Below are 22,507 nucleotides of genomic sequence, written 5' to 3'. Positions count from 1 at the left end.
TGGTTTCGGCACGTTAAATCCCATAATTTTATTTCATTTTTTTTTCTTAATCACGTGCTTACCGTACCTACAGAACACCGTTGTTTTAAATTATATAAATAAATAAATGCTTCCGTCTGGTATGCTCACAGGGTCTGTTATGATCGAGTCCGTTATGTTACTACATTTATATTTTTGCACACCCTTAGGTCTTTACTCACGCTCGTGAAAAGCTTTAACGTGGCACCGAAGATGAGCGAGAAGGGCTCCGATGGCAAGTTTTGGTTCTTCCAGTAGTTCCGATTCCGTGTAACATATCTGCAACGATTGAATTGACAATGAAAAGAGCAAACAAAAAATGGTCAGGCGTGCTCGCACATGATTTTTCTATATGAACAACAAATGGAGGTTTGCCGCTTATGAAAGAAAACGAAATCGCTTTTGCCTAAGGACACTGAAGTAAATGCGCGGGGAAAAAAAAGGGCAAGCAAATCTTACGCATCAAGCATTGAGGGCTATTATTATTATTATTATTATTATTATTATTATTATTATTATTATTATTATTATTATTATTATTATTATTATTATTATTATTATTATAGATGTTAAGGACCAAGTCACGGCATTCAGGAATATTATTCACGATGGAATTAAGAACTTCGTACCACTAAAAGGTGCTAAACGCTCTAAATTTCCCCGCTGGTTTTCTCTTGAACTGAAAACAACTTTGAAGCTAAAAGACCGTGTCCACAGGAAGGCACAGCGTACGAACTCGGCACACTGGCATATAGATTTTAAATTGTACAGGGCACTCTCTAAACTTCTTCACAAGCGTGATAATTCCATCTATATAGCACATGTGAAGCTAGTACTTCTAAAGATTCAGCCTTTTGGAGACACGTTCTTGAGCAGTCATCCAACAATACGAAACAAGTCGCCACTAAGTAGAGATGTCGTGGGCGCCTTCGTCCTGCACTTCGGGTCTGTATACGTTGAAGGGTACAGTGACGGACCTGAGTAAAAGAATTTATGTAGTTTGTCATGAGTGAATTATTACAAAGCTCACACAAACGGACGTACCTTCTTCCATCACTGTCCTCGTATCAAATTAGCTAAGCAATAGATCGTGCTTCGTTGGCATTAAAGGACAGAGTTCTATCGGCTGTGAGGTCACTAGAAGAGTTCCAAAAGGATCTGTTCTTGGCCCTCTTCTATTCCTACTGTTCATAAATTACATTTCGTCAGCAGTTCAACACTCTTCATTCTCTCTATACGCTAACGACTTAAAGCGATTAAAGACTGTCAACACTGTTCGCGACTACATTAACCTCCGAAAAAGACATTTACTCACTCTCGAACTGGTTCAGAAACAATAAGCTGCTCTTAAATGCTTCCAAAAACCATGGTATTAATTTATACGCGGAAAACACACGATGTGCAATTTGCACACACCCTTTGGGACGCCCCACTGCCCAGGGTCGATGAAATGAAGGACCATGGCGCGTACTTGGACATTCGACAAGGCGTTATAAACTTCTCTTTACACACTAAATGCATGAAACAACGAGCATTTCGCGCTCTTTGTATTGTTTGCCGAATATATCGCATGACTTCCACTCCCCTGTTGACTTTCTGAAGTTGTATTCTACTGTGTGCCCGGTTCCCCTATACTAGAGTATGCCTCTGTAGTTTGGGGCGGAACGCGCAAATCTAATTCTGACATAATTGAACGCACCCAAAATAAATTGATGTCTGTTTTCAAGCACTGCTGTTGCCGTTCCGGCGACAACAGTACGGACCTTTCAATTATACCTCAACTCACACCTCAAAAATCAAGACGTATTAAATCAGACTTTCTGTTCCTCTGTAAGGTGGTTCCTGGCATTATACATTGCCCAAAGCGTCTTAATCATGTGCAATGGCTTAAGAGACCGTTTATAATGTGCCTGTGCATCCTCCCACACGCACTCAGTGCTTACTCTCTCCCTTTTTACCCCTTTCTATTCCCCCTTCCCCCCGTAGCGTAGGGTAGCAAACTGGGTGCTCGTCTGGTTGACCTCCCTGCCTTTCCTGTCCTTGCTCTCTCTCTCTCTCTCTCTCTCTCTCTCTCTCTCTCTCTCTCTCTCTCTCTCAGTGCCAGAAAGGTATACGTGGCAACATTCAGCATTTTCTGCCCTCCCTTGCTGCATTAAAGATTGTCCTATCACTCGACTCTAAAAAACGTTATATGTATTCCGCCTGTATTCAGTGGCATATTTCAGAGTTTACCTCCTGCGTTTTGTATAACTGTAGATAACCCCGTTGTATGATTAACTCCCGTTTACGCCCGACTCCTCGTTTTCTGTTTCCCTTTCATTTCCTTTATCTCACATTGTTCTACCTGCCAGATTTGTCTTCTCTGTACTTTTTGCCTCACGTATTTTTAAAGTGCACAGGTACAAAAGCTCGGTAGCTGTTCCTGGGCACTATAATAAACATATGATCGATTCATTGACTGAGTAATTGATTATTATTATTATTATTACTATTATTATTATTATTATTATTATTATTATTATTATTATTATTATTATTATTATTATTATTATTGCAGTTGGTCAAGTAATGAGTGTTATTCAGTCAACTTCTGCATGCAGAAGTCGCACCTTACATTATCAACCAGGAAAACTCGGGATTCGCAGTAGATGCGATTTCCATAAGACATTTCTTTTCAAAGCGAGATCCCCATTACTTATTGTATTTTGTCAATGACATGCTGCGATGGAAGCGCGTCATATACTACTTGAAAGAATGCATATAGCACAACGTTACCACCCACGCATGCAAAACACACATTGCTTATATATATATATATATATATATATATATATATATATATATATATATATATATATTGGTATAGCAGCTCGACTCTGGACACCAATAAATTGGTCTCTCAAATACAGTTAATTCACTCAGTCGCAGCTTAAGTATTGCACCACAGAAGCGAAAAGCTCACATGTGGTATCGCAGCACTGGCCTGTGTTCAACAAAAAAAAAAAGAACATTTACGCCAGAATGGTTCGTAAGAGAAAATTCTTAGAAAGTCCTTACACTGGACATTTTATTAGCGAAGGCAGCTGGCCAATGGCAAAGAGCATTTACGAACTAGAAGCTTTGTGAATACAGGCCCTGAAGCTGCAGCAGCCATGAAACACCGCGCAAATTCAATATTAGGAAGTCTGTGCGCTCTAAAGGTCCCTCATTCAACAAGTATGAATGCTTACACGGGTACTCACAGGTAAAGCAGAACGGTGGTCGTCGCCGCCAGGATGACCCATTCCGGCGACAAAGCATTCAGCAGGGCCATGCCTGACCCAGAAATGGTTGACACTCCGTGGCGGCAGCTGTCGGGACAGTGGGCGCGGCCCGCGGCGCGGTTTCTCTCGCTACAGGAGGAGGCGCGTCACAGCGGAGACCTCGGCGACGGCGACGTTCGATCGCTCTAAATATAGCTGTTTCAGCGCTCAACGGCTAACGCCGCCAATTCACGCGACGATTCGGCCGACACCGTTTGACAAAACGGAATCGCGGAATGCGAAACCAGTCGCGACCTATATAGCTTGCACGTGAACTGATGTTTACAAACACTCCTCGGAGGGACTGGAGGAGCAGGCCGAGCGAGCGAGCGGAGACGGTTCTCTGCGAGAGCGAGAAAGAGGGTGAGAGATAAAAGAAAGAGCGTCGCAAACCCTCGTCCTCAGTTCACGGGCACTTCGGCGCGCGTGTTGCGCCACGCTATATATAGCTATATATACAGATGCAGACGGAGCAGACGTACGTCGTCCGGCGCATTATGCATAGCTGGCGACTTTATATACTTCCTTGAATGAATGAACAAGCTCTTATTTAAAAAGGGGATGGCTTTTCAACCTTGCAAAATGTCGGTGGTTCGGCGAAGCCATCACACTGCAGGGATCGGTGCCCAAAGTTTGAACTTTCATTCTGAATAGTTGCAGCCTACAATTTCACAAATGCGTGGGCTCTTGCACGTTTTCAGTGGTGAAGGCCCACGTGCACCGAGATACGCATCTTCATACACCGTTCAAAGCGTGCCATGTTCATCGTGTGGTCCAGCAAGGGATCTTTGCAGGTTAGAGCCTGACGAATGTGAAATTCCAGTGAGGAGGCCGGCGGTACATGTAAACAAAGTCTCTGAGGTGTTTTAAGGATGACAGAGAGAAGAAGAGAGTTGCCTATTCCGAGACATGTCGGGAAGCCAACGTGTACGAGAGAGACATGTCGAAAATTTTAGTCGTAAGCATACAAACACATAAGAATGAGAACACAGCACGAGCGCTGGTTTGTGTTCTCTCCCCTGCGCCTTTGTCTCTTTATGCGCTAAATTTTTCAGCATGAAATTGACAAACTTGCTCAGTTCACTCTCATTGCGTAGGAGAGATATATGGTTGGTCCACTGGACGTCCGCGATCCCTCAAGACGATAAATTCCAGTAATATCCGAAGAAAAACTGATGTACTTGACGCTGGGCGTCTCGTTCATGCTTCTTTCGCCTCTGGGCAACTCTTCCCTTGGGACGAAAGCCACCAACGTCTGCACTAAGCAGCACGGTCTCCTATACTGTCGGAAGAGGAATGCCTGTTATCGCTCTTTATCGCACACCGGTTTCCATTCTGCGCCACGAACTTTTCAGTTTATCTGTACGGGTAACTTCTTCCTGGAATTAACGGCGCGGGCTGATAGCCTCTCTAGCGAACAGTAATCTACGGAATAGATAAGACTGAAACATAAATGACTCTCAGTGGGAGTGGCCCTCGTTCCAAGGCCGTGAAGCAGCGCGTTTGAGTTCTACCGCCTGTTCTTTCTTATTTAGAATATACAGAATTTTTTTTTAATTGTTGCAGATAACATAATTCTAATCGTCGAATTGGATTACTCGAAGAGGGAGAAGTAAAGTTTCGCTTCAAAACCATGAAGTAATCATGCAATGCAAAACCTGTCTAAAAGGTGAAGCACGATGCGACGAGAAAATCCTGCTGTCAGAGGGACACCATGGCTACGTTATTTAGAAACAAGAATAGGGGAAACTGGAATAGACGTCGAAAAGTGTAATGTGCCCCGCAGACGGTAGACTTTATGGGGACATTGTGTCTCGATACATTGTGCACGGTGCACCACCTGCGAACTGGCAACTGCCACTCCACGACGGTCAAGGACGGACAGTACCTGTTGCACAGTGTTCGACGCCCGTCCATTAGAAGCAGAGAGCAAGGAGATAAGCAAGGCAGAGACAAAAAAGGAAAAAAGACAGGCGGTGGGAAGCGATGAGAAACCAGCTCGATGAATGTAGGCATGGAGGAAAGAGCCTCAGAAATGGCAGGGAATTTGCTCTTAGAAACGCTACGGTCGTGGAGTCAGGCAGCTAGCCTCTGCAAGCTGGATCAATGGATGCATGTTATGAGCGTGCCCTTTGGAACGGGGTGGTGGGTTACACTACCAAGCTCTTGCTATTATACTGCCTGATGTCCTACCTAGGTTAAACAATAAAAAAAGAAAGAAAGAAGAAAACACTGAACTCCCACAACCAAATTTTCTGATCCCCTATTGCGAACTGTGCTTTTGCAAGTCTCCGTTCTTTTGTCGTTTCCCTACTTTTATTCCACCAATCCTCCAATCGCCTCTTACTAATCCCTATTGCGGAAAGCTAACCTTCTCTGGCAGCGCCCCCTCATTTCTGTCGCGGTTGACCCTCGCGTTGACTCTCGGGAAGTTGGCCCTTCATGGTTGCCGGAGCATTTACGGCATTGTTTCGTCCGAGGCAGCTATTAGTGATGCGCTCGTGCGGATCATCTCTCACCGGTCGCTCTTCTCCGCTCTATACTCACCCCAATACTCCGCGCGCAAGGCCTTTGCCTATCACGTGGTGAGGGCCTTCTTCCCTTGAGTCCTTATTTCTTTACACTTTTTCACACTGGGTTTCGATATTGTCAGGCAACGCTCACTTCTAGTCTTCTTCCTTCCTCCAAGAACGTAACTTAAGCGAGTAGAAAAGGGAGAGAGAGCATACGCTGCGCAACTGAACGTGTTGCTTGACGAGTGATCATTAGTACTATTGATGTTCTGTGGAGTTCGAAGCGACAACAACTATTCTTCGTTTGTTTCGTTAAACAACACTTTTTCTCGCATGGAGAGCGCATCGCCGCGGATGATCATACGGCAGTGTTTGGGCGATGGTTCGAGATAGTTACATCGATCGTAGCACCACCACCGAACTGTCCGCGAGGGATCACATCTTCCGTGGCTCAGGCCGAACTCTTATGTCACGGGACAGTGATGTGTGTGCGAACATTGGCGTCGAATTCATCTCGTGCACAACCGTTGAGTGACGCCTCAACGCTACTGGCGGCGCTCCTCCACACGCAAGCGTTGACAGACTCCTGTTGGTAACAGCGGTTCCCCCCCGGGTGCTGCGTCGGGCCAACATGTCGTCCCGCGTGTTGTTAGAACACCGGCCAACGAGTTCGAGCGCTCCGCGAAACATTGCCTTCGCTATCAGCAGTTCACGCTTTGAGTGAACGCTGCCATTCTTTATTATATATACATACATAAAGGAAGTAGTTCTGCGCATCCCCCGTTTAATAAATTGAAAGTGCAGGTGCACGTAGAAAAGCAAAAACAAACATTTAATTTCGATGTTTCGGTCGGGGTTCTGGTTCTCATCAAGAGTGCGATAGCAAGCATTCAGAGCTCACTTTGTACATTTTCTCTGTGAGGGTGAAGCGTATTGAAAGAAAAAGATAGAGAAACGCGGGGCGTAAATTCACGAGAGAGAGAGAGAGAGAATCGTGAAGCGTACATTCACTCAAGGATCCTGTGAATGTATACCCTACGTTTCTTTCTCTCTCTTTCAATACGCTTCTATATATGTATATACCGGGTGTTCAAAATTAAGCTTTATGGTTTTCTTAATATTAGGCACTGGGAGGCAAGCGAAGACCACCTGTGCAAATAAGCTATGTGGCCAGGGGGACACAAAGTGAGATGATAATTATCGCTGTCAGTGGCCCAATTAAAATTGTATATTAACTGTTTTATTGACTGCGGTAAGTGTGTACGTTTGTATTCAAAAGTTAGTTAGTTAGTTAGTATTCAAAAGTATTCAAAAGATCAAAAGGCAGAGGCTACAAGCGCTCAGCATAGTGAAGTGAACAGTACACATTCATTGAAATTGTCCACACAACGCACAGAAAAGCATACGTTTCTGTGAACGGTCGGGAGGTAGGGAACAAAGTGTGTTTATTATCAGACAAGGGGCTGCATATATAGGGACAGATACAAATATGAGCATGCGCACTTCGTACCGTAAGGGCACGTGTTAACATGACAGTGCGCATACTTACATCTTCCTTCTTTTTGAAGAGAAAACAAAAATGAGAACAAAGAATTTACAAATTCGCATGTCAGGGACCTAATGCTGCGGTCTCTCTGGCAGGGGGTAACGTTGTGGCGGTCTACGCAGACGGTTACTTCTACGAAGGGTGTCTTCAGGTTGTAGCTCCGCCACCTGGTCAGGCTGGGATACTGACTCTGCAGAAACTGTAGCTTCAGGGTCCGACGTAGGTTGCATTTCTTTGGAACTGAGATGCTCCCTGGTGCGCCGCAGCTCTTGTCCGCTGTCTGTAAGTAGGTTGTACGACCGAGGTGTGCCTGCAGGGCCTACAACCACAGCTGGCGACCAGGTTCTGCGTATGGTGTCGTACACTGATACTGGAGACCCACTGCGAAGATGGGGTAGACGCTTGGCCGTCCGGTTGTAGAAGATCCGCTGCTTTTCCCTTATTTCCTGGAGGCGATTGCGAACCGCTTGTGGTGGCACAGTCTGCGGCTCGAGGTGCTGGGGAAGAACCAGCAACTGCGTCCTAGTTTGGCGACCCATCAACCTTTGAACGGGCGAGTTCAGTTGCTCGTCCCTTGGCATGTTTCGCCACTCCAGCAGGGCGCTGTAAAATTCCATAGTTGCGAAAGGACACTTCGTTAGCAGTTTTTTTCGCTGCACTGCACGCTCCGCCATGCCATTACCACGAGGATAGTACGGGCTTGAAGTTACGTGGGCAATTCCGAGCTGCGCAGCAAAAGAGCAGAAGCACGCGCTGTTGAAAGGTGGGCCGTTATCACTGCACAGCTTTGCCGGGATTCCATGAGTCGCGAAGACGAGCATGCACGCATTGTTTACCGCTGTCGCTGTTGTATGACGTAGCTTTTGAATCTCGAAAAAGAACGAGTAGAAATCCACGAGGATTAAGTAGGACTGCTCATCGTGGTGGAAAATATCAAGCCCTACTACTTGCCATGGCAGGCCTGATATCTCGTGGCTAAGCATAGGCAGTCTAGTGTTCCTGCGCTTGTACTTTTCGCACGCTGCGCATGAATTAGCTAGAGCCGAGATGTCCGCGTTCATGCCGGGCCAGAACATTACTTCTCTGGCTCTCATCTTCACTTTCTTCACCTCCATGTGCGGTGTGTAGCAAACGCAGAATTTCCGGTCGCTTGGCCGGAGGAATGACTATTTTGTTGCTTCTGAGGAGCAGGCCTTCCTCAACATGCAGTTAGTTGCGGTAACGCCAGTATGGACGCAGGGCATGCGGCACATGATTCTTCGTTTCCGGCCATTCTGTGCTCGAGTAACGGCGCAGTTCAGCCATACTGGCGTCTTTGTTAGTTTCATGCCGAATGCTCTCGAGCTGCTGGTCTGACACAGGAAGAGAAGAAATAACGCTAACTTGAAATTGTTCTGTCTCGTCGGTTAGTTCCGCAGCACTCGGGAAGCGAGAAAGCGCATCAGCTAGAAATAACTCCTTGCCTGGTTTGAACGTGACCTTGATTGGGAATCTTTGCAAAACAAGCCTCATGCGCTGCAATCGTAGCGGGCATTCACAAAGTGGCTTTTTGAATATAGATTCCAGAGGTCTGTGATCCGACTCGACGGTAACCTCTGACAGCCCGAAGATATAATCTTGAAATTTTGTGCAACCATGAACAATTGCTGGTGTTTCCTTCTCGATCTGCGCGTAGCGCTGCTGTGCTTCCGTTAGCGAACGGGATGAGTAGGCAACTGGCTGCCCATCCTGTAAAAGAACGGCTCCTACGCCATGCTGACTGGCGTCTACTGACAAGGTCAATGGTTTTTCTTGGTTAAAATAGGCAAGGACTGGCGCCTTTGTGAGGGTCGCTCGAAGTTGACGAAAGCTGTTTTCTTGCTGGTCTGTCCAGACCCACGTGACGTCCTTTTTTAACAACTTACAACGCCCCCTTGAAAACATTCGCTTACTAACTAAGCATGAAAACTTTACGCTCGATGACCGCGGACACTCGCTGTCAAAACGCTGGCGCGAGAAAAGTTCGGCAGCAGCAGAGAGCTAAGTGGCGTTTCAACGCAAACCGAGTGATGAGAACACTGCATACTTAAAGCTACGAGCCGTCGGTCCACCTAGACTGTCCCCACGAAGCAGATCCCTTTCAAGATAAAGCCCGTGCGACCGCGCGGCGCTGAAGTCCTATAGCGTACAACGCCCCGCCTCCCTCGCCTCACCCGGTGTCATGCGCGCGACAGAATACGGCGCGCTTCCTCCCTTGCGCGCGTGAGATTGAGCCGCCATCGTCGGCTCATCGTCGCACGCTTACTCGCACACACCGAACGGCGAGCGAGGACGATGTTATCCCGGTACCTCTGTATTGCAAACAATACACGTAGCAACTACCAGAGGAGGTCCACCAGGCGCGCCTCTGCCTACCTTCGTCCTCCGCGACGCTTCTTCATAGAATAAAAGAACCAGCTCCGTCGCTTCGCCTCGTTTGTTTCTCCCGCCTTCGATGCACGTTACCTGCACTTTCCTCTAGATGGCGTTACTTCGCCGCGTGCTCGCGTTGGTGGAAGAAAAGTAGGGAAACGACAAAAGACGCAGACGCACAAAGGCACAGTTCGCAATAGGGGATCAGAAAATTTGAACGTGGTAGTTCATAGTGTTTTTTTTTTTTCGTTGGTTAACCTAGGTAGGATATTAGGCAGCATAGTAGCAAGGGCTTGGTGGCGCAACCCACTGCCCCGTTCCAAAGGGGACGCTCAAAACATCCGTCCATCCATCCTCGCGCTTCTTCCATAGAGTTTCTCACTACATTACCTAGAGGGAAATTTGGCGCTGCTGCGCTGTGGTATGCATGGGAATGCCGGTATATTGTGGATTCGGATTGGCATCGTTCTCGTAGAGACAGGACACCTTGAAGACGCGCTTGGCAAACACTGTTCCGTCTGTCACAATGATTCGTTTTCTACTAGAACAGCATGTGAAAAGCTGTTTTAGCTTTATTATTACGCGAAAACATGTTTTGTTTAACTATGAGAACTTGTTATTGTGTGTACGACTTCATGTTACGTAAAAAGTATCAACGGGCCGCTAAAGTTGGAGGACAGACGACAAGGTTCGCGCTCGCTTTGAAACAGTTGGTCGTCTGTTCTTGCTTTTCTTCGCTTGGTCATGCATCGTGAGTGAGTAAAGATGTAATATGCGTGAATGGAAACATTTTATGAACAATTTACTTTAAGAACGCGTTATTTGCGTAGCCATATCCACATTTTAGACGAAGCCTCTTACAACATCAGCCAACACGAGCCTCGCAGACACATATACCGTCATTCCCATGACGGCACGGTGCCCCCTTAAGAAACTCCCATAGACGGTGGCGCCAGATTACCCTCTAGGTGTTATAGTGAGAAACTCTATGGCTTCTTCGAACTTTTCCCCGGCGCGCGATTTTCTTCACCACCAAGCGCCTTCGTTCGCTTGCTTCCTTGCTTCAGTCAGACACCGCCGATATGAAGAACTGGACAGTTGCGCGTAAAAAGTTCGGCAGGCGTTACACAGCAGTGTGTGGGTGTAGGCCAGTTGGTGATTCATGATTTTGAGAAGCTTAAGCCACAAGCAAAACACGAGACTCGAAGAAAGGGACAACACGTGTTGTATTCTTGTACAAGAAGGCGAGTCTGCTGAACATTTGGTAATAAATAAGGCATACAGTCTGGGTTATACTTCTTCGCAAGACATATTGACAATAAGAGATAAGAAAACTAGAAAAAGATAAGAGAAATAAGAAAGGGAACCGAGGGGCCCGATTTTTGGTGGTCATATCATAAGCCAGCAGACACCAAGGATGCAGTAAGATATACGGGGCTAGACTTCTTGCAAGACATAACGAGCCGCAATGGGAACTACACCTGTGGCACAAGGCGACCTCCTCACAAAAGCGCAGCAGCACTTGAGTGTACACTCTAGCGGCACGCGCTTCTTCCGCATTGGTGCACTTGCGCGGCCGTCCCCGCGAGCCACAGGAGCGTGCACGCTCCTTCATTGCTCGCCGCCGACAACCGCAGCCGCTCAGACTATGATCCCGCGCGCCCGCTTTTCTGCACAGCACCTGTTGCGACAACAATTACTAAACTTAAAATTCGGCGGGCACTTAAGATTACTTACGTGTGGGAATGCGAAAGCATTATACCGTTTGTAAACTACGGAACGTCATCAATGTGCTCGTTTTATACACACATGACGTAGCGCCACCTCCGCAGCGTCACGTGTGCAACTCAGTGACGCACGGGCTAGTCATAGCTAGTCAGCGAGATGGGTGCAACGTGACGTGTGCATTCAGGCGCGCACTAGGCACACCTTTAGTAAGCCACAAGGGTGGAGCAACCGTGAGTTTGACTCTGCGTACTGGACACGGACGCGTTCGGATGCAAGATGCCGAGCTCCGTCGGAGCGGTATCCGCGGGTCGTGGGAACACGCTTTTTGCTGCTTCTGAAAACTATCAAGTTACTCTGCCGAACCTGGCAACAGGAGGAATTGTGGTAAACACAGTGTTTATGCATGCTGACGTTTCTGCTTGACCCTACAGGGTGGAAGACTTCAGAGATAGGTTGACTCATCTTGGTCTGCTCACTGACATCCAGTTAGGCACGTACCAGATGAAACACGTCTGGACTCATTATGCAAAATAGATGCATTTGCATAATGCATTATGCAAATGTCTCTACTCTTGTGTCCTGTCTGCACGCCTCACTTCTATTTTGCATAATGAATCCTTACCAACTAGCTCAGCTTTCTGTCATTCTAAACGTCTGGACTATCACCTTCAAGGACACTGCCGCTATGGAAAAGCTACTTGCTGCGAAGGACGTGAAGGTGAAAGACTGCAAGTGCCTGATAGTCGACCCTATATAATGATCAAGGCATTCGCTTCAAGATTCATTGTCTGCTCCATGGAGTTACTGACAAGGATGTGCGTGCCATGCTATCGCCGTACAGGAAGGTGGTCGAAGTGTCAAGGGAAAAGTGCCGTGTACAAGGCGTTGTCGATAAAGGCTCCCCGACTCGTACAGTTACCTTCAAGGGCCCCTCACCAGGCCCCATAGCACATTTTGGTCATATGCTGCAAGTTGTTACGTGTCCTCTAGGGAAATTTCAGCCGCAAAAATTTTTTTAATCGGCTCTATTAATAGCCAAGATATAAATATTTCAATGCCGCGAACCCATGATTTCAGCAGGCGGGCTCCACTGCCAAGCAACACGCTCTCTCCACTCGCCCCGTCTAGCCTCTGTAAGCGAAATTCCTTCCCCGAGTTCTCCCATACCGAGCCTCGAGGATCTCGTGATGCATACGTCACAGGCCCCGCCTTAATTTTTTTTCTGCTCGCTTTTATTTTTTTTCGCCGCTACGCACTTCCACTGACAGCGTCGTGCGCGAGCTGTTGTCTCGTTCGCGCAGCGCATGATTTTGCGCGCTGTGCACAAGGGCACATGACTAGCGGTATAATTCAGTGCTGCATGAATACTGAGGCAGAACAAGCGGACCGCAGAGCATGATCATGCGCTGCAACGCTGTAGAAAATGGCAGTTTCGGTACCTGTGCATGTGACTGCACGACCATGGGAACAAGCAGACAAAGCGAAAGTACATCTCTCTTGCTTGTGTGCGAAGTAAAACAGAAAACATGCAGACATTCTCTTTGTGTGTTTTATTATTTCTCTAAACTTCAGTTCGTCAATTCAAGCAACAGATCACACCAATAACAGATAGTGCCTTGAATAATTCTCGAAGTCACGTGTCACCACAAGCGACATCGCACTGCGGACCCGAGTACATAGGCGCAGGGACGCGAGTACGTCATTGTCCGGCTTGGAGCGCAGCGGCCGCGAGCAGAAGAGAAAGCTGCATTCGGATTGAAATTTCAGACCTTTCCGCGGCACATAGCGATGTAATTCTTTGCAAATGCAATGGTTGGTGCACATTGTATGCTCTGCGCTTGTCAGCGCAAAATGGCCAGACCTGGTGAGGAGCCCTGTAATGTTAGTGCCAGGTGTCAAAATCGACGACATACCGCACCAAATCAAGGTGGCTGGTGAACCTGCGCTGATTTTGTACCATGCAGGGCCCCACTTTGCATCTGCTGCAAATCCAGAGGGCATATCCACAGGGAGTGCCAGGTACCACGCTGTACACTCTGCCAATGGCACGGCCATCAGGATTTCCAATGTGCAAGAAGTTACACAAGCACCGCAGGATCTTTGAGGGATGATGATACATTACAGCACCTCATGGACAAACCTGATGTGAAAAAAAGAGCAGGGGGAGGAGGAGGTGAAACTTCATGCGTCAAGGCACCTCCTGGGTCAACCACGGTAGACGGTGCAGACAATAGTAAGCCTTCCAAAGAAGAGCGGCCACTGCTGGCCCAAGCATCGGATGTGAAAGCTGAAGGTAATAATAACACAAAGGTCACTACTAATGATGCTGACGCGGACAAGTACACATGTATGGACGTCTCAGAAGCATCAAGCACTGCTGTGACAGCAAAGTGGGCTGACGAGGACAGCAACGAGACAATGGCAAACACCGACAGCAAAAGACAACCACCAACCAAGATGGCTATCGTTTGGCAGTCCACACTGTGACCTCGACCGAACGTGGCCACCGCTAAAAGTGTGGTGCAATGCCACCTCCAGAGCTGACGTAGCATAATATCTGCCACGACGCGACGCCCTGGCATGCGACTTCTTGCTGAGACAATCACCATGCTTCCCAGCCTTTTTTCGTAATCACTATGGCTTCCATTCCTAAATTGCTACACCTCGCAACAATTAATGTCCAAGGGCTTGTTTCTAAAAAAAACAGAGTCAGCTGTACTGATTGGTGACCGAGTTTGACCTCGACATTGTGTGGATACAGGAGGCTAAAGTTGATGGTGAAGCAGAGACTGGGAACATGGTGACACATTTTACGTTGTGTTATGACACTGTGGTTAGTCACACTGTAGGGGCATCAGCGGGTTGTTGCCTTCTTCTGCGCCAGAACTTGGGCTTACCCAAGTGACAATAAGTTGTGATTCAGGGAGGCTGATCATCTGCGATTTTCTTTTTGCCGCTAAGGAGTGGCGTATCATTTGCGTCTATGCTCCTAACAATGCGAAAGAGAGGCGCACCTTTTTCGAGTACGTTCGGCAATACTATGATTGCCAGAAATTACTGATACTCGCCGGTGACTTGTGTGGTTTCTACAGTAGATAAAACTAGCAGACAATATTTTAATGACACAAGTACTAGTACTCTTACAGAAATAGGGAATGATTTCGGTATGGAGGACGTAGGGCAATGCTTGGAACATACGTGAACTGTGCAATTTAATCATCTCCAAGGATAGAGTCACACCCGATTGGACAGAATGTATGTCTCGTTAAATATTGTACCTTTGTGTTAAGAGTATCATGTTATGCCGGTCTGTTTTAGTGATCACTGCTTAGTGTATTTTACTTGAGGAAGCCGAGGGGAATCAAGGATTAATTTTAATTTGCAGTTATGGAAACTGAATTGTAAGCTGCTGAATGGCAATGTTTTTGTGAAAGAAGTACGTAACTACTTTATTTGAGAAACTGAATGAAAACAGCAAAATCCCTTGGGGAGGAAGGTGGGAACTGTTAAAGGATCAGGTCAAAAGAAAAGCACTGGAACATTCAAGTGCAGTAGCTAGAGAAGCAAGAGCTCAAGCAAAATCACTTTGCATGAACTTTCAGCTCCAAATTAATCAAGAATCACTCAGACCGTGAGAATTTATGGATGATATACGAGTGGTGAAGCACGAGCTGGAGCTTGTCGATACTGAATGACAATGTGGGGCCTTAGTATGCACAACAGCTGAAAGGCTGATAAGCGGAGAATTGCCGACGAAAGGGGCATTGGGGTGGAAAAGTGGCATACACAAAGGGTGCAAATAGAAACTGAATGTGCAGGTGTGATCACTAAAGATACTCAAGAAATTCTGAGAACATTTGTAGAGTATTATTTTGCATTGTTCGCTCGCAGCACAGTTGACATCAACCGTTTCAAGTGCAAGTTTGTTTCCTTGGTGACACAGTTCGATGATGTGACGAGAGAAGCTCTGGAGCAGCCTATCACAACTGAAGAGGTAAATTGTGCAACAAAAAACATGAAATCGCCAGGCCCAGGCAGCCTTGCTGCGGCACTCTATGAAACGTTTAAGGGCACACTCTCTCCAATTCTGATGCATATTGATAATGAAGCTTGCAAGCTTAAGTTGCTACCCCCATCCTTTGGTACGGTGCTTACAGTTCTTATCCCTAAATTTTTATTTTATTTTATTTATACATACTGCAACTCTAAGAGGGTTATTGCAGGAGTGGGTACAAAATCAAGGGTGCCATACAGACAGCAAAAGGGGGTACACAAATCAAAGGTACAAGGCACACAGCAAAGCACTAGTGTAAGAAATATTTTGAAAAAGAAAGAAACATGGTCTCAATACATACTTATACATATGCGTATAAACATAGTGTATAATACATGGTCCTAGGAATTACGGGCATCAACCAGCGATTGCCTTAACAAACTTATCAAGTGTCAATTTGTGTATGTTAGGGGGAAGCTGGTTCCACAATTCAATGGATCATGAAAAAAAACTACATTGGAATTTGTCAGTACGAGCGTACAGGGGTGTTATATTCAGAGGGTGAAAATTCCATGTGTTGGACGCTTTAGCAAACTTAATGTATTCCAAGGATGGGCAATATTTAGAGTTAACAGTGGTGTAGAACAGTTTAACACTTTCTACATTACGCCACTCTACTAGCGAAGAGAGGTTCAAGGAGGGGAGGTTAGAAGAGGGGGAGAAGTCTTTGTCGTAATGCCGGTATATAAATCGGATAGCTTTCTTTTTTTGGATGGATTCGAGGTTTTTATGTCGGATTTCAGGTATGGATTCCAAATGGCACACCCGTAATCCAGGATGGGCCGCACTAGGGTTTTATGTGAGAAATTTTGCTTCTTTGTGGGCTGAGCGCAGAGAATGCTTTAGGTAACCTAGACGTTGCTAGAGTTTTAAAACAGGTTGCTTCAATATGTTTGGACCAGGATAAGTTGTGTGTGAATAGATTGCCAAGGTACTTATATTGAGAAACATTTTCTCGATGAATCCTATTGAAACAATAAGGAAAATGGAATTGTGTAGTATGTGTCGAGAAGGACATAAAGACAGTTTTGAGAAAATTGATGTTCATCTCCACTCGTTACACCAAATACAAAAGTTGGAAAGTTCTTTATTCAGAATGGCGTGATCTTCATGACTGGTAATTGTGTGATAGATAACACAGTCATCGACATAAAGACAGATTTTAGTTGGTAGCATGTTCTTATTTATGAAGGTCATTTATATACAGGAGGAAGAGAAGCGGGCCTAAAGCTGAACCCTCTGGAACACCAGAGGTAATGGCCAGCATAGGTGATATTGCAGAATCGAAACAAACATATTGCACCCTATCTGAGAGAAAACTAGAGATCCAGGTAACTAGGCAAGGATTATTTAAAATACTATTTAGTTTATGCAAAAGCTTGGAATGTACAAGTGTATCAAAGGCTTTGGAAAAGTCTACAAATATGACGTCGATTTGAAGGCCTAGGTCAAGTGCATGGCAGATGTCATGAGCAAATTCAGATGTTTATGTAATGGTGCTAAGGCCACTGTGAAATCCATGCTGGAAGACTGTTAAAATATTGTTTGCCTCAACACTCTCAATAATATGTTCGTAGACGACACATTCTAAAAGTTTTCTGCAACTAGAGGCAAAGGAAATCGGTCTGTAGCTGGATAGGTCTTGTCTACTCCCAGACTTGTGCAAAGGAATAACTTTCACAACTTTCCATGCTGATGGAGCGGTACTTGCTTGCAAGGATTTATGAAATATCACTGTAATAAACCTGCTGGACCAGAAAGCATACCGTATGAGAAAGGAATTATGAATGTTATCAGAACTCCAACCTTTATTAGAATCTAAGTTTAAAGCAAAGTTTAAGACACCTGACATAGATACACTTAAGTGAGTGATAAGTGAGTGATACGCTCAAGCCGTGATTCTGAACTGAAAGGAAGAATTTCAAAGTTGTCTGCAGATAAGACTGACTGAAAGTACAAGTTGAAAGCAGCTGCAATAACATAAGGATCATTAGTGGAAACATCGTTTGTTATGAAGGATTGAGATGTTTTAGCAGGCGAAATCACACCCCAAAATTTTTTAGGATTTGATTTTAGCTAACTAGGTAAGCTGATGGCGTAGAAGAAATCTCTGGCTGCTTTAGTTTTTAGTCGAAGTTCATCCTTAATAGTCTGAAACAGTGGAGTTACAAGAGTACCACCAGTGAGTCTTAGTCGCCTAAGTCTATCACGGTAGCGATAAATATTAAGGATCTCTTTGGTCATCCACGGCAGGTCAATGTTTCTTTTCTTGGTTTTGAGTGGAACAAAGCGGCTGACGCATGTACGTACGGCAACATTGAAAAATTCAACCAAACTATTTACATCGTCATAGATACTGCGGTGTTCAAAATCCGCATAGGAATCAGAAAACTGATAGACTGGTCATCAGCTTGTGTGAAGTCATAAAAAGTGCGAAGAACAAGTTTAGCTTTAGGAACAGAAACATTAGTAAAAACTAGTATCACTTTGAGGTCAGCAATTCCATCCACGTCACACGTATATCTATTTTCAACAAGATTTCTGCTTAGAAATACAAGGTCTAGAATAGAGTGGCCTCTGGTATTCTTGGTGACAATTTGTTTTCGGTTACATGAGAGGGCACTATTTATTAATTCTTTACCAAGTCAAGAATCGTAGCCAGTGATAGACCAAGATTGCCATGAAATGCATGGCGCATTAAAATCGCCCAGCAGAACATGACATGCACAGTTGATGAAGAAGTGCTTCTAAAGAGTACAGTTGCCTAGAGACACTTTACACCACACAGATTCTTCTTCATTAGGACCACAGAGAATCGAAGAGGTAAGAGTGGACCGCAAGAATCTGGTGCCAAATCTGATGATACCTGATGATAATCTGATACCTCCAAATCTGATAATACTGCAGCAAAATTACAAAATGTAGCTGCCTACCAGCCCATAAGCTTGACAAACAGTGATTATAAAATCTTTATGAATGTGTTAGCTAAAAAGCTACAAACTGCAATCTCAGAAATTGTAGCGTCACAACAGACATGCAGCACTAAAGGGTGCTCCATTAGGGTGCTCCATTATTACAAACACTCATGTACCACATTCTATCCTGGAATGTTGTGATTATACGGGCACGAAATCTATGCTACAGATAGATTTCGAGAAGGCATTTCATAGGGTTCCCCATGACGCTCTTTTGTGTCTATTAGACCATGTCAGTGTAGGCCACGTTATTAGAGGGAGTGCCGCGATGGCATACAGATTGTGCATGACGCAGTTAATAGTGACTAAAGTGGTTAGCGAGTGCATTCCAGTGCAACGATCACTGCATCAGGGGTGCCCAATATCAGCATTACTGTTTTGTTTGTATGTTTAATCTTTTTGTCTACGTGTTATTGCAAGTGAGCACATACATGGTTTTAAATTGCAACCAGTAGTAGTGCAGTTGCTGGCCTATGCCGATGACATTGCCACTGCAGATTATGACAGTATTCTGCATGACAGTATTCTGCAAAAGTTGTCTTTCAAGCGGAAGCTCCGTGAACTGGGGAAAGTCTCTGGGGTCTTGGCACGGCTACTAGCCATCAGCGCAAGACACTTTTGCGAATTTAAGTTTCATGACCAGTCTGGTAAAGTATTTGAAAGTGCCCTTATAGCATTATCAGGATAGCGAACCTTACTGGCAGAACAAAATTTGCAACTTACGCGAGAAAACCAGTCACTGCAGTGGCTGGAATCTGTTAGTCTTTGCAAGAGCAACAATATGCAACTTATTCTTTATAAGTTGTGGTCTGTGATGCAAGTGTTACACCATTCAAGAATGAATGTCCAAAAACTCGACCTAATATTTGCAGTGTTTGTTTGGGGCTCCTCGTGGGAGAAATCAAGCAGAACCAATTCATTTAGGCGAGTCCACGATGGTGGGTTTTCGTTAGGACATTTGTATCTATGCCAAATAGTTAGTCTGTTTATGTTCTTGAGAGATGTAAAAGATCGATTCCTTCAAACAGCGTGCCAGACACGGTTGGGTAATGCCCTATCAAATCGTGTGGTCTCAATGGATCATGTGCATAGTTGCATTTGGAGTCACTTAAAAGAGGTTGTTATGTCCAGTTGTCTTTTTGTGTGTGCATTTCTCTCTGAACTATTTGAGTGATGTGAATCGAAAAAGTTATATAGCGATCTGTGTGATATGGTGTTACCTGTGCCACTATACACATCTTTCTACAGTGCCACAAGAGGAAACTACTTAAGCATGTCAAAAAGATTATGGTACCACAAAGTGTTAAAAGCTTTTTCTTTCGCTTACACACAGAAACACTGACTGTCAAGACATGGATGGCAGAAAGGGGACTTTTTGTGCCTTGAGGAGTACAGTGACAAATATTTAAGCAGGACAAAACAACTGACTATGTGTTTTTAGAATGTTGGGACACTGTATTCCTGTGGGATATATTACAGAGGACCCTTAAAGGGACAGTAAAGTGAAAAATGATTTCTTCTGCATCAGTAAATTACCGTTCTGCAACACCAAAAACACCACTCTTACAACATTAAGACGTATGGTAAGCCAGAAAAAGCGCAAGAACGAAGTACAGATGGCGACGCCTACTTAAGTTCCCACACCTGGGGGCTGTGACGTATTGGATTTTGATGGCATCTTCTAGGGCCTACTAATTATATATAGTGGTACAGATTGACTATATTCCGTTCTAAAGGAACCAAATATTAAACATGGCAAGTTTTGGGAACCTTTAGCCAACGCGGCCCAAATGCGAAAACATACTTTGGTATCCCTGACGTCACGCTGACGTACAGGCGCTGGGGTTTTGGTGCGAAATTCAAATACTGATACTTGAACCTTCGTTTTCTCATCTAATAATCAAACTATTTTTTTGAAATGACTGGCTGCAGGGTTCTCAAACAATGCTTCATTAGTCTAAACTGATTTATCGTTTTGCTTTAGTGCCCCTTTAAGAAAGACTTCCCACTGCACCCTCAAGGAATCTGACTTTTGGCTATCGATAAGGAAGATGATGTAATCCTTATGATGTAATCATGCTCATTGTACTGCACAGTGTGTGGACATGTCGTATGACTGTCTGAAATGCAGACATTGACGCCAGGGCAGTGCGCCAATATTTCAAAGAAAGCATTCACAGATATGTTGAAGAACAAAAGTCACAAATACCTGTGCCAGACTGGTTGCCTCATGTAGAATTGTTTTTGAATATGAAATTTTTTTATAGTTACGTTCTCCAAGACAGGAGGACATATTTAACATTTGACTAATATTATGTATTTCTCTTCTGTGATCTTGTAACTGGTAATAAAGAGTAGAAAAAAAGCAACTGTGGCTTCAGGGAAGCGTGCTCATCTCGCACCCAAGAGGCCTGGGTTCATTAACCACTTAATCAATGTACCAAACTTTCTTTTCAAAGTCACTAATTTACTTTGTTTACAGGAATCTCCCCAAGAAATGTGACATCAGTCCAAGCATTCGTTGAAGTGTTTTTATTCTTTGTGGCACCGGCCATTTTTCGTCAACGTGCAGTTTTGCCAAAGGCACTGCCAACTAGGCACCCAAGGCTTTCACCTTAGAACAGACCTTCATTTTCTGCATCGGTATGTACTGTTTTCATAATGTGTCTCCAGTCCACTTCCACCAGAATGTTGGTTGCAAAGCATGATAATCTTTGAACACACTTGAACAGAATAACTTTTATGGGTGTGCACGATGAAATAGTTGACATCGTCCATCATGGGTGCCGAGTATGTCACCGTGCGCTCACTGGAAACAAAAGCTTCTGAACATAAATAATGCGGCAATTGAGCATGCTGGTACATATTTGAAAAGGCACCAGCGCAAAAGAGACAAGGATGGAGACAAGGACGAGCACTGAACTTCAAACAACATGATTGTCAATGGTTTAAGAATATATACGTGCTGTCTGAACCAGAGGTTACCACCTGGGCATGCGTAAGTATGCCAGCTCTTCGTCTGAACAAGGCCATGCTGACACATCCCTCCCCAAGTCTATAAATCCGTCCAGATTATGCAATTTCCTATGTCACACACGTTTTACTCTTCTTGATTACAGAAGTGTTTTCAAGGTCTGTAGGAGCCCTTGCAAGTCAGACAATGACTTGCCAGAAAACCTTCAAAACCCTTTCCTCCAGTGAGTGAGTGAAACGACTTTATTTGTGCCACTATAGACACAAGCAAACTCAGCGTCGTATTTTTTTGTCTGGGAACATGCATTTTTTATTAAGGGAGCATGCAAACAACATAAAAAGTACAAAGAGAAAGGTAAGACCAGTAGAATGACAGTGGTTATGTCTGTGGCAATCAAAAACAGTGTTCTCAACCACCTCACACACTCTGCACATATTAATAAGTACAAAACGTAGCACTTGACTTTTAAGAGCCCTACAGAGAAAAATTATTTTAGCTGTAATAGTAAATTACCCATCCACAATTTCAAAAGAGCCACCCCTAACATGAGAAGAGGCTTGATAAGCCAGGAAAGGCACAAAAACAAAGGACATATGGCAATGCCACCTTGAAGTTATGGCATCAGCTCGCCATGATGTCATAAATTTTTAGACGCCTGCCCAGGCTTAGTTCTAACTTCTTACTAGTAAAGATTGACTGCATTCTGTTCTAAAAAAGCCAAAGAGTGAACATGGCAAGTTTCAAGAACCATTACCGAGCCACAGCGGCCTCGATCAGAAAAAAACTTTGAAATGGACCATGCCGCACAACTAAGGTTCCAGTGCAATATTTACAAACGCAGAACTCCGACTTTTATTTTTGCTTTTAACAAACAACCTAATACCGTGAAAATAACAAAAATAGAGCTTTGAAAGAATGCTTCTTAAATTCAACAGATCTAGTGTTTCTGTCTAGTGCCCCTTTAATGCATCTATGCCTCTTGCAAAGATGTGATCAATCGTACCTC

At 44.8% G+C, this 22,507-nt stretch overlaps 1 protein-coding gene across 1 annotated transcript in view; it reads right to left on the bottom strand.

Moving 5' to 3' along the window:
* Positions 1-3,648, bottom strand: part of LOC142583520 (uncharacterized) — a 51,893-nt gene extending 48,245 nt beyond the window's left edge. The window contains exons 1-2 of the mRNA XM_075694009.1: positions 3,261-3,648; positions 201-297 (exon numbers count right to left, since the gene is read on the bottom strand). Of these exons, the coding sequence (XP_075550124.1) occupies positions 201-297; positions 3,261-3,331 (168 nt within the window). The 5' untranslated portion in view covers positions 3,332-3,648. The remainder of the gene's footprint in view (positions 1-200; positions 298-3,260) is intronic.
* Between the last annotated feature and the right edge of the window lie 18,859 nt (positions 3,649-22,507).

The sequence above is a fragment of the Dermacentor variabilis genome, chromosome 5, assembly GCF_050947875.1.
Source record: "Dermacentor variabilis isolate Ectoservices chromosome 5, ASM5094787v1, whole genome shotgun sequence".
NCBI classification, from domain to species: Eukaryota; Metazoa; Arthropoda; class Arachnida; order Ixodida; family Ixodidae; genus Dermacentor; species Dermacentor variabilis.
The sequence above is the reverse complement of the archived record's forward strand: the minus strand, read 5'-3'. Positions and strand labels throughout refer to the sequence as shown.